The sequence below is a fragment of the Serinus canaria genome, chromosome 1A, assembly GCF_022539315.1.
Source record: "Serinus canaria isolate serCan28SL12 chromosome 1A, serCan2020, whole genome shotgun sequence".
Lineage (NCBI taxonomy): Eukaryota > Metazoa > Chordata > Aves > Passeriformes > Fringillidae > Serinus > Serinus canaria.
Genome location: NC_066314.1, coordinates 13,231,617 through 13,244,363, shown reverse-complemented (window position 1 = coordinate 13,244,363; position 12,747 = coordinate 13,231,617). Strand labels below are relative to the sequence as shown.

The 12,747-nt window shown below is 36.3% G+C and overlaps 1 protein-coding gene across 9 annotated transcripts in view; it reads left to right on the top strand.

Annotated features, from left to right (window-relative positions):
* ATXN7L1 (ataxin 7 like 1) overlaps positions 1-12,747 on the top strand; it is a 110,226-nt gene that overhangs the window by 78,028 nt on the left and 19,451 nt on the right. For all 9 annotated transcript variants that reach the window (XM_050984548.1, XM_030237920.2, XM_030237921.2 and 6 more), the window contains one exon: positions 7,772-8,055. In XM_050984548.1, the coding sequence (XP_050840505.1) occupies positions 7,772-8,055 (284 nt within the window). The remainder of the gene's footprint in view (positions 1-7,771; positions 8,056-12,747) is intronic.

The following is a 12,747-nucleotide window of genomic DNA, read 5'->3' as shown; positions in this document are numbered from 1 at the left end:
ACCCAGTTTGCTATCTTTAAGGTCCATCTTCCACTACAATATCAGCCCTTAGAACTGATGCTTTTAAACAGTTTAACAGGATAATTTTTGCAGAGTTCTTAATATTGGCTTAACTGATGTTCGTGAAAACTTACTGGTTATAGTCAATTATCTTCAATAGCAGCTGCTTTTGGAGTTCATTCTGTGTTTTGATAATGTTTGATGCCTTATAAGATGACAAGAAAATTCCGGCTGCAAAAATCACTATTTTGGAGATGTCTTACATCATGTACTGTGATATATGTACACATACAGGCTTGGAGACTGCCGTGCCCATCCTCCCGTGACTGTGACGATAGCAGCAGAGCTGCAAAAATATAAATGACAGCAGAACTGGGTCACTATTTTATCCCTTAAGAAACTGTTTTGTCTTCATTATCTACAGGAAAGATGCTTTGTGATTAGGCCATTTGGTTGGTGACTTGAGATCTGGGTTCAGTTCCTGGTTCTGTTATGCCTTGGTCTCTTCAGCTTCGATTCTCTGTCTGTAAATTTGAGATAGTGAGACTTCCTTTTTCTTAAGATTTATCTGCTTACTTTATAGATCCTTCCCTTTTACATGTAATACCTAGCATAAGAGGGTCATGATTTTAAGTAGGGTTTCTGGACACAACTTCCTTAAAACAGTAAATCATTTAATGCAAACCATTCACTCATGAGACAAAGAATAAGCTCAGATTATATTAAAGGCATAGCTCGTGTTTCTGCCTGAAACATGCACAAGTTGGCATGATTTCTTCTGCCTAGCTGTAGAATTTACCTTGCCCTGGAAAAATGTATTCTTCCTATAAATCTGGACCTACCATCCTTTCAAGCATAATGAGTATTGTGAGAAATTATGGTATAAAATTCTGAAAATGGGAAATCTGATTGTTAGACTTTACACTCACACATTAACTAGAATAGCAGAATAGCCTCTGTCTCAGCTGAGTGTAAGTACCTCATTTACTACTTAAAACCAAATATTATTGACTGAATAGTGACATTTTCTTCTGAATTTGGAGGGGAATTTTATACAAGAGGGGATTCTTTTATAAGTCTAATTAAAAGAAATTCAGAAAGGACTTCAGAGTATTAACACTATTGACTATAAACCTATTTTTCATCGTGTTACAGACAGCAACTTACATATCCACATTTCAGCAGACTCACTGAATCTATAAACAATATCTTCCGTTCTGGCAACAGATGTCATTCTGGCAGTCAGTAAAAACTGGAAGGGAACAAAATAACTAAGCATTTCCACCAATCCCTTTTCCCTTTATTGGTAACATCCTAAATATTTACTGATGATTATTAACAAGGTAGATTTAACCATTTAGAAGTGTTGTACTGCTCTGTTGATTGTTTGGCAATGAATATGACAGTAGTTGTACCAAGAATTACGTAATTCTTGCAGCCGTGCTGGGAGATCATACTGCAGTTTGTTTTGTTTTGGGGAAAAATGAGGCATATGGTAGTTAAAGATACTGTAATTACCACATAGCAGATCACAAACAGTCTGAAGTGAAAATCAATAAAATTCTCTTGAAAAATATAGTGTTAAGTGCCTTGGATTACATGACTTGTTAAAGAATAAAATCTGTCTGCTAATCATCACAGGTTATAGAGAGCTGACAGCTGAGAGCTGACAAGTGTTTGTTCCTATTCCATTAGAGGATTATAATATTTATTTAGAATACTAGAAAATATTCAGCAGCTCTGACTTAAGGTGAAATTATTAATATGTAAATGTAAATGTATTGGTTTTTAAGATTCTGTCTTCCATTCAGCTGCTGCACAAGCCATAGTATTTTAATGTCTTAGGTTTTAGAAAGAAATACTCAATTGGCACAGAAACATTTGTCTCAAAAATGCAAATAGGATTCATGGTGCATCCAAGTGTGTTGTGGTTTGTCATCGTCAGAAGCTTCCAGGTCTTCAATGCTTAAGTCTGTTACGTTGTAATCTCATACCAGACATTTATTTGACCTAAGTTCTTCCAGACAGTTGTCAAATCAGCTTATTTCAGGAATTATATCACTTTAGTGATTGCTTTTCAGACCTGGAACAACCTTTGTTGGGCTTGCCTGATTGTTTTGTACAGCATCTCCTTTAAATTTTAGTTGTTACAATTAGAATTTTGGGAATGGCCTCTGCAAAAGCATAGCCCAGTAGATCTGTTGCTGTGCCTGCCTTCATGTAGATCCAACTTCTGTTGTTAAATTTGTAATAGTTTTTGTTGAGGCATCATCTTAGCCATTGACCAAGAAGCTCTTTCTCTTGTTCATGTCCTGTGTTGTTCTAAGATGTGCTCCAAAGGTTCTGGTTGCTCCATGGCTAACACTTTAAAAATCATGATTGGAATGATCAGATAAAAGAGATCTGGAACTGTTTAATTTTTTAGCTGCTGTTTTAATACCTCCCTTCTTGTAGCTGGAATATAAAGTATTATTGTGAATACATCATCCAGAAATATCTGTCAGTTCTGATTTTTCCCCCCTGTATCTCTACCATCGTTGCTATTAATACAGCACTGCTTAGAGATGGAGCAGAGCTGGAGCACCACTGCACTGTGCACAAGATAAATGCAAGCCATCATTTTCTGCAGCTTGCAGTCAAGGTGGTAAGAGGTATAGCAGAAGGGTAGAAACTGGAGAGAAAAGGGGAAAGAATTGCTAGAAATAACAATAATAATAAACAAGTGATCATAATTAGTAAGCACAGCTCAGAGGCTTACCCTTTATAAAAGGAATTCCTGCAGCCAGGAGCTCTCTTCCTCATTGCTGACCTTCCCAAAGGATGCTGCTTCATTTGCTGTGCCCCAGCACAGCTTCTGGGTGCAGCCATGGTGGATTTAGGTGCTGTGATGCTACAGAGTGTTCAGTTCCACCTATCCGTGATCCTAAGGCAGCATTGAATTGGGGTAAAGTGTTGAAGTAAGCTAGTGCTGAGAAACCAGCTGAAGCAGATTTCCTTGGCCTCCCTCCACAAAGTTCAGCCTGCCAGAAGTTCTGAAAATGAAAAATATGAGATGGAAATGATGTGATTTTCATCAACACAGAGAAAACCGACTCTTTCTGTAAACAGAAAAAGGATCCCAAAGGTATACCTCTGGGCAATCCTTTAAAATTTATAATGTCACTTTTCAAAGTATTTTTTAATAATCTCTTGGCCTTTATTTCTATAAGGAGATATCATTGTTCATACTGAGGCTGAGAAAGTGAAGATAGTTATGACTTAAGGATATTCCTATTGTAGCATGGAAGCAGAACTCAGCAGGGTTAACTTGGACCATATAATCTAACATTAAATCACAAACATTTTGTACATTGTAGAGGTAATTCCAGCAATGTAGAATAGACCAATGTTTTATGTTTTCAGATGTTTGTGAATTTCTTTTCTAACAAATTTGAAGAGTTGGATGAGTGGCTGAGCTTTTAGAATTATTATAGTTACAAATGACCAAAACATAAACCCAGCAAAATTACATAATGGGAAGGAGAAATAATTTTTAAAAGCCAAGAGAAAGGAAAACAGAAGTAAGAGGAGCTACAGGTATGAAAAGTATTGTGACATACTACAGTTATTTTTCTTGCATGCTGGAAGGGACCTACAATAATCATCTAGTCCAACTGCCCAACAAAACATGAGAAAACAGAAGGAAATGCTACCTTATTTGAAAAGAGAATGAGCTTCTAAAGCCTGTCATGACTATGCACTTTTTGTAGTCCTCATTTTTGAGCCTTTACTGGTTCCTTTCTAATTCACCAGCACTGGTATTGTGCCACTGGTCAGCAACACTAGAAGCCATATTCCAATATCAGTTAAACCAGGGACATGTGAAAACTGTTACTTACTTGCCATATCCCATTGTTGATATAAGCACAACAGTGCAACAAAACCCCATATTTCCTATTCATTGTGACCATAAAATATTTGTCACTGTTTTTCCAGTGTGTTGTTTCCCTCTATTTCACTGCAGACTGAACAGCTTGTTATTTCATGTGTAACTTTACATTCATTTGTATTAAAATGTCTCTTTGAGTTAATGAACTTTACCAGACACTCCACACTGCGTTTTATAACTTTGTCTCTTCATTATTTAGTTCCTGTCAATCCTGATTCCATCAGCACATCTTATCACCAGCAATCTTATCTTTATTTCTCAAGTCCATTGAAGTTTTTGGTCATGTCAGATTTGGTAATGATGACTAAAAATGCCCCTAGCAACACACCCCTAATGAATCATAAATCTCAGAAAAACTAGATTTGAATTTCATATTGTTTAACATTTGCTTTTAAATCATTCTTATTTGTGTTTTATAATGCCTTTCAAAAACTGGAACATTTTCATAGTTATTTTTGTCAGCTTAACTGGTAACTTCATCAAAAACTGAAACCATATTTGTTTGCCAGAATCTGATCCTCAGCAAAACCATGTCAACTTACTGTTTATCAATTTATTTTTATTAGCTTTTTTAATATTTCTTCCAAGACACTTTGGTTTGAGTTTTCAGCATGGATGAAAGAGCAGCACTCAGCTAGTTTCTCTAAGATTCCAAGATTCAATTAAAAATTAATATGCTGAGACCCAATATTGCTCAAACTCTTTTGGAGCCCATTGTCACATTATGCAGATCTCTTATGTAAAAAGAAAAAAAATCAATCATTATTTTTCAGCTGGCACTTTGCACTTACTGAAGGAATCAAAAAGCATTTTTATCTGACTGGAGAGAGTTATCCTATTTCCTTCTTAGTGCAGAAGAAATAATGAATGTTTCTGATGTGTTTGCTTTGGTAGTAACTTTTATTGCCTATTAGGTAGATACTGCTATTCTTACTAGAGTTTCTTTTGTCAAAAAAAAGTCTTTACTGAATAGATTTTTTTTCCTTGCTTTTTGTTTGTTGCATGTTGCTTTTCTAATTGTCCCTTTCAACAGCTGTCTTTAAAAAAAATCCAAACAAGCTTATTGTTAAAAAACTCCTTTTAAAATACAGTAAATAAGACTAAAAACCTGGATTTTCTTTTTCTAAAATGCTTTTGAAATAAATCCTCAATTTTTTACTCAAAAAACTCTGTTTGGGAAAAGAATTCTTTCTAACTACCAAATATAAATATGAACATTTGTGATTTATTTACTTTTATGACCTTAGTAGTTTACTCCAGTCACTGGTCCTGTGGACCTTCCAATTTGCCATTTGGTAATAAATTACTCCTTGTATGTTATGCTAAGACTAGACTAGAGGTCCTCACTGTTCAATGCAGTAAAAGAGAGAGAGAAATTATAATTTGTAGCTTCTGAAATCATAAATAATGTCCTATAGAGTACCAGAAATCCTATAGAATGTGTATACCCCCAGGTACTGGAGTGGTGCCTAAAGAGGCTAGGCAGAGTTAAAGGAATAAAGTAGGTATTTATTGAAAGGCCTTCAGAGGATACACCCTGGGCAGTGCAAGAGCCCAGCCAAGGCTCTGCCAAGATGCACTCGTGATGGACGACTGGTTGTGAGTTTTCACACTTTTAGAACTTTTGGTCCAATTACATATTGAGGTCAGTTGTCCAGTTACAGCTTCAGGTTATGAAGTCCCATCCTCCCAGGTTGCTCTCCTCAGTTTGCTGTTGTTTATACTTTTTAGGCCTGAAGCTGCAATGGTGTCCTTGGTTCTCAGGCTGGAAAAGGATTGTTTTTTCTGACTGAACTGTGAGGAGAACTTGCTATTGCTTAATATGAAGTTCAGAGTCACACACTAAAAGCAGTCAGAATCTAAAAAATATGAAAGCTAAAACTAAGGCATCAGGAGTATTTTTATTTTTTCTTCTACATTGCAATGAAATGCATAATGAAGGTTGACTTGTTGAGCTGTAACAAAATGTAGCAAAAATATTCCCTCTCCTGGGCATTTTTCATTATCACAGTGATCCAGCCATATGTGCCCTAGGATGTGAGATTGTGAACACTGCAAAACAGAGAAACCCTGTCCATTTTTATTAACAATATTTCACTAGTAAACCAGATCATACACTTGATTTTTTTCACTGAATATCAGTATTTTGAATTAAGATAGTTCTTAGAAACTGGGCGTGAAGATTTGCTTGTATGTTTTTATATAGTTTATGTGTAGTAGAACTACTTAATGTAAAATTCTCCAATTTTCAGAAAATGTAATAGCCATCTGTTTAAAGACGAAAACAAAACAATTCTTATGCTGAGGTGTTACAATTTTTGTCTGCTATTTAATAAATTCAGAGCAGTTTAAAAAAGGAGAAGATCAAATCCTCCCTTTCATAGCTACATGTTTGCATTCATTTCTGATTTTGTGAATAAGGTATATTTTTTGCTTAATTACTGGCCAGTGCTCTACACATTACTGCAGTTGTAACTGTATTCTGACTAACTGCAATGTTTATAGTACCAGAGGAGACAGGAGTTTTATATAATTTAATTTCAGCTCCAGAAGATGTCTTGGTGTCTAAATCTTCCTCATAGTTGTGTATACTTATTGTTTATATCAATGCTGGTACATTTTCCTATGTTAAAATACCCTTAGAATAAGGTTTATCATCTTCAGCAGCTACAGAGAAACAGAGGTTTGTAGGAGCCCAGGAAAGTCAAGAGTTGAGTTATTTTGAACCCTGCTTTGATGTTTCCAAAGTGTGTCCCATGGAGAATGCCATCTCAAAATCATCTTTTTCTGATTGTGAAAACTCCACTCCTGTAAGCATTCCATCTGTAGAAAGGTGCAGCAAAGGTACCATTTTTCAGAAACAAAAGACTGAAATTGTGTGAGTTGTGAATGGGGGGATTTCCCTAATCATACATGCATTATGTTATATTTTTAATTTGAGTTTGTTTCAGTAAGGAGGGGTGTGTGATTTATGTATTAACTGGTAGTCACAAGATTTCCAGTTTTGGAGTTGTTGAGTAGATAAAAAGCTATCACTGGATATTTCCTCATGGAGATAGAAATGTTAAAATACTGTTGCAGCTGAAAATAATTTGTCTCAATCTATTTTGCTGCCAAATTAAGAAGGTAGCATTTATTAGTGTCACAAATATGCAATGGTGGTAGTTAAGTTAGAGTAAGTTAGTTACTGCAAACTTTACTCTGAAAACGACCAACTAAGTTAATAACTATATTGAGAATTTTTATTTTTAAGTCCCTAAGATTTTATTAAAATACATTATTGTAATGCTCAAGTCATCAAGGATTTTAATACTTTTAAAGGGACAGCTGTTAAGATTTCTATGCTTAAAATCTCTTTTCTCCTTGTTTCCAGAACTTGTATTCATTTAGACACATCTGAGCAAATGAATTATTTTTGTATTTGTTTAAAAATATTAATATTATTAGCAAACTGCTTCGTTATCATGGTGAGTTTAGTACAGCATACACATATCTGGTATGTGCTTGTGTTAAAGGCATGAGACTGTATTTGTAAGGAGTATGTTTTGCTTGGTACCAAATACTGATTTTGCTTATGAATAGTAGGGGATTGGATCTTAAAAAAAAAATACAAAAGTTCATTTTCATAATTCTCTTCATTGCCAGGCTTTACAGATGCCTGGCCTTGTAAATGCTTGATTGAACAAAAATAGTCAATACTGGTACCAAGTATTTCATTTTAGTCTGGTCTTAAGATGCTGTGTCACTTGCATTGAAATTTTTTGTATCTGTGGAAAGGGATTAAGTAACTGTAAATCTTTGGTGCAGAAAATACCACATAAATATTTTCCTTTGATCTTGCAGTGTTCCTGTTCCAGTAGTCAGTCTAGAGAAAATTCCTAACCTAGTGAAGGCAGATGGTGCCAATGTTAAAATGAATTCTGCAACCACTACCACCATCACTTCCTCCTCAACTTCTTCATCCACCATACCTGCTCCAACTTTGGTTAAATCTGGTGTAACATCCAAGTCAGTGCCACCATCACCAGAAAAGATTCTGAACGGCAAAGGAATTGTAGCTCCATCAATAGACAAGAAACACCAAAATGGCACTAAAAGCAGTAACAAGCCTTACAAAAGACTTTCAGGTACGTGATGTTGTCCTTCACCTTTTGTGGCCGTCTGTTTCTCTTTGTTAATGCTTCTATAGCTCATAATGCAGCTAATAAAATGCTGGGTTTGGTTTGATTTTTTTTCTGTAAGATGCTGGGTTGCATGTATGAAAATGAAGGCTTTCACACTCTTAGCATGTGTAAAGTATTTTTAAAGTACACATTCTGTTTAGCTTGAAATTACTGGTCAACAGGCCAAATAAATTTTTAAGGAAGTAAACTCATTAAAACAGAAAGGCAGAAAACTTCTTTAAGCCATTATGGGATTTGAGTCTGTTTACAACAAAGGAAAATGTGCCTTGGTTGGGTGACTTTAGTTCAGTCATGATCAAGTTAAACAGGTTTAAGGCATTGGTTTATCCTCCAAAGTCATGATTTTTTAAAAAACTCTTTTTTTTTTCAGTTTTAGATATGAGAAAATTCTTAAGGAGGTACGGGAAATGCTGGGGAAGTGTTAAAAGCCATAATTTCCTTTCACCCTTCTCCCCCTGCAATTCCCATATGAGTGGCAATGTTTCTAGCATGAGGATCTTTATTTTACTCAGGAAGACAGGACAGTGGAGTTGAGAAAATGACATTAAATGGGAAATGCCCTGGATTGCCTTAGGCAGGGTAGTTTTGAGGATGTGGGTTCCTGTTCAAACCTGCCACCGAAGCACAGAACACCACATTGTGGGAGGGCAGAGGCTCTGTTAGAAAGGTTGTTGTCCACTGGGAGGAAGAATTATTTTCAGTGGAGTTCCCTAGAGGTGACCCATGTCAGCTGCTGGGCAGTGAGGAGAGAATTTACCCCTGAAAGCAGAAAACAGATTTTTGCTCTGAATGAAGGGAAACAAAGTGTTTTGAGGGTTTTTATTTTATGTTTTTTTAAAGCACAAGTAACTGACTCAAATTTACAGCTGAAGAAGCTGTGCAGGGTCTATTCATCAGCTGGCAGTACTTTGTGACTTGGGCAGGAACTTCTTGTGTGTACTGAAAGGCTAATTTTGCTAATGGCAGCATGATCCGCATTAGATCGTCACTTTGGCACAAAGTTAGCTCACGTGATTTCTAAATGTGCACTAGTTATGAACCAGTATAAGTTGTACAAGATAAATGCTTTCATTTCCAGTTAATGAGTGTGTCCTATTTTTTGCCTGAATATCAGGTTTATTTTTTTTATTTTCTCAGATTTGGCAGTTAGCCTATGGTACTGCTACCTTGGCTGGATTTCAGACCAGTGTGAGGTGTTTGCTAGGGATGTGTGGGGCATGGAACAATGCCATTGCCTGAAAGGATTCAGTACACTGATTGCTTTCTTAACTAGTTAAAGGTGGCATACAAGAAAACACAACATTGTTCATTTATAGCTTTTCACAACATGAAAAAATGTTAAAAGAGAGTAGCTTAAGATTATGCTTTAACCCTTACATTTCACTTTTTAAGATCCGATATATTATTCTAATAAAAACTCTCTATATTTTATGGTTAATTTAGAATATTGCTTCCTTTTAACCTATTATTTCCAATAGTGTGTTAGATGCTAAACTTAACTAAGTTAATCAATTCAAAATTCCTTCTTGAGCAATTTAAACTGTTAGTGGTTTTCCTCATGTCACCACTTACTGCTTCAGGGCTGTGGATGATACTTGTACATTTTGTGCAAGTGCTTGCAGAAATGTGTTCATAAAGGAGAATCAGTTCTGTAGGGCCTTCCTAGAGCTTGCTGGCTTTACTGTGGAGGTGGCTCTCCACTGTTCTTTCTCTAAGCTCTGACTTGCGGTGTCTTCTGGGCTAGGGAACATGGTGGAAATTTCTGCACAAGACTGAGCACCTGGATAGGCATGTGTTTACTGTTATATGGTTAACAAATACAAAGAACTGAGACTTTTTTACAGCTTCTCTGTCATGATCAGATTTGTGATCTGTTCAGTCTTACTTCTACTGCCTTGAGTATTGATGCGGCAATGCAATAATTTAGGGATTATTCAAATCGTAGAAGTCCTGAGAGCACTGGACATGAATTGCCTGTAGATTGTGTGTCACTATGATGTATTTCTCTCCATTATTATACAGGATTGTGCAAAGGCTGATAAAAAGATCTTGGAAGGTCAATGAGATGATTATTTGAGTTATCCCATAATTTCATTCATTTCACATGAAAAGGATGAAACTGCAGCCAAGGAATTTAGGTTTCCCTCAGTCTGCTGCCCTAGAGCTGTAGAGACGTTAATTTTTGAAGCTCGCTAATAAGTTTGGCCAGTTTACATCTGTTTCCTTCCCTTTTTAGCAACCTCTACTGTCTCTCACACCATTTCCCTGACTCTGATAGAAGTTGGGTTTTTTCTTTGCTGAGAGCTGGTGGTTGTTTGTGTGATGAATGAACCTCCCCTCTTTTCAGGAGCACTGTCCTTGTTGAGAGAGAGAGGAAACAGCTTGTGGAACCACAAAAGACAGTCTGTAGCTGCCCAGCATAAGTGGATCAGTGTTTCCTAGTAGCAACTGCAAAAAAAAAAAATTTTTCCGAAATCTTCCTTAGTTCTTGTTCTCTTTGGGGTGACGTTAAAGAATGCAGATGCCCATCATACACCAAGAAAAACTGTGCTGTTGCAAACAGAAGTTTCTGACGGTTCAGTCTTGGCCCTTGCTCTTCTCTTGGTGAGGTTATAACAAATGTTCTTCACTTTGTCTACTGAACGTGAAGAAGTGGAATCCATTCCAGAAAAACAGCTTTCTCAAGCTATGCCTGTGCATAGGGCTCTGGGCCTTGTCACACTCCACATTTCCTAACACAGTAGGCAGAAGCTGCATTTTGTTATTGATAAGAAGGTGGTAAGTTTCATGTAGTGTGTTGCCCAAACCAGGCATGTCTGTAGCTGGCAATTAGATGCTCATGATTTGTCTGGTGCAGCCATAAATGCTTCAGCCAGAAGAAGTTGTTTCCTGTTTGTTCAGTATTTTCTGTTTCTCAGGGAAACAATATTATTTTGTTGTTCAGTCAATGGCAGAGACTTCCACTCTTTTCTCTTATAACTCCCTGTGTTGATTTTATCTGTATATGTTTTTCTTATAACTGGCTTTGCTATAATCAATCCTACAAGCCTTAGTCAGTTGGGCCACTTACTGACAAGTACCAATCTGGACCACTTTTGATTTTTTAAGTGTTCCCCTTATAGTCCAAAACAGTCCTTGCTTGGTAACTTTCAGAACACATTCCATAGCCTTATGATTGCCTTCAGGACTTTTCATTTGAAGGTATATTTATTAGTCCGTCTTGTCTCCCCTTAGTTTGTTTTTTTCAATTTGCATTGAAGGTTTTAGGTGGGTCATTCAGGAAACTGTAATAGGAACATCTTACACTGAAACCCTAGGAGCAACGAACTCCTTTAGTTCATGAACATGTGTTTTCATCTATTAAGTAGAAAAAAATAGTTATTACATTGAGTCACACACTGCTATTTTTGTGTTGTTGTAAATGCCAAAGGAACTACAACTGCCTATAACATATTTCAGTTCCTTTCTAGATTTCACAAATAAAAAATGATGCCAGCTGGTTTTTCCAAGCTCCCTATTTTGTATGGCTCTGCTAAAAGGTTAATAAATATAACCATTTAATGTTTGCATAAGCATTTTTATGTCTAGATAGCAGAATACATAAAACTGCTAGAAATTGTGGTATCTGGAGGCTAGTTGCTGTCCAACATAAGCTACTTCTCCTTATTTTTCTTATTCCAGCTGTTCTCCTTGCTGCAATGCTGTCATAGCATTGTAACACAGCTGTGAATCACTGTCTTCCTCTTAGCTCCCATTTGTTTGTTTAAAAGAATTTTTAAATCCTCTGATTAAATGTTGTATTTGAGTACAGGATGTTTATTGTGTCTGAATGTAACACCACTGTATAGTTAAAATAGGATTTGGCAAATAGTTTATATTCCCCTACCAAACAAAAGGAAACCTGTCTGCCATTTACACCATAATTTGTCAAGGTCTGTGAAGGTAATGGTAAGGGGTTTTGATGGCATAAACTAAGAAGTGTGTATCCATAGTTTTGTCACAATTCTTAATGCAAACCCTAAAATTATATTAACATAACCTAAGGGAGGTGATGCTATCTTTGGTATAGAAATAGTAAAATATTAATGAAATTAAATATACAGATACAGCATATTAAATATTAATGCCTTTTTAATGTTAATCATGAGTAGAACTCATGAAAATGCCTTTTCTCATAATCTCTGCAAACTTTAAATTCCATCCGTCCCTTCACATAAGGAAATAAAAACTAACATACATGTTATTTTTATAAAGATTTAGGGGACAGATTTAGATACATTTTATTTTTAAAATGCCACCAGTAATCAACCATGGGTTGTTTTCTAGAGTTTCTAAGTATGTCAGAGAAATGTTGTTTAAAGCACTTGTAATACCATTTGTGTCTTAGCCCAGCTCTGGAGCCAGAGCTGCAAGTGCTGTGTTTTATGGCCTCAGAGGCAGGCAGAGTCAGAGAGGGAACTGAAGTCACAGGGAATTGGCTTGGTCCTTTGTTTGGGCCACTCCACTGTAGGCAGACTTTTTTCCATGAAGTCTTTAGCTGAAATCCTGCTCTAAATGGTTTTAAACATGCAAGGGCAAAAAACCACACAACCATATAGGTGATGCACATAGCACTATTATGGGATGCTGGGGTTG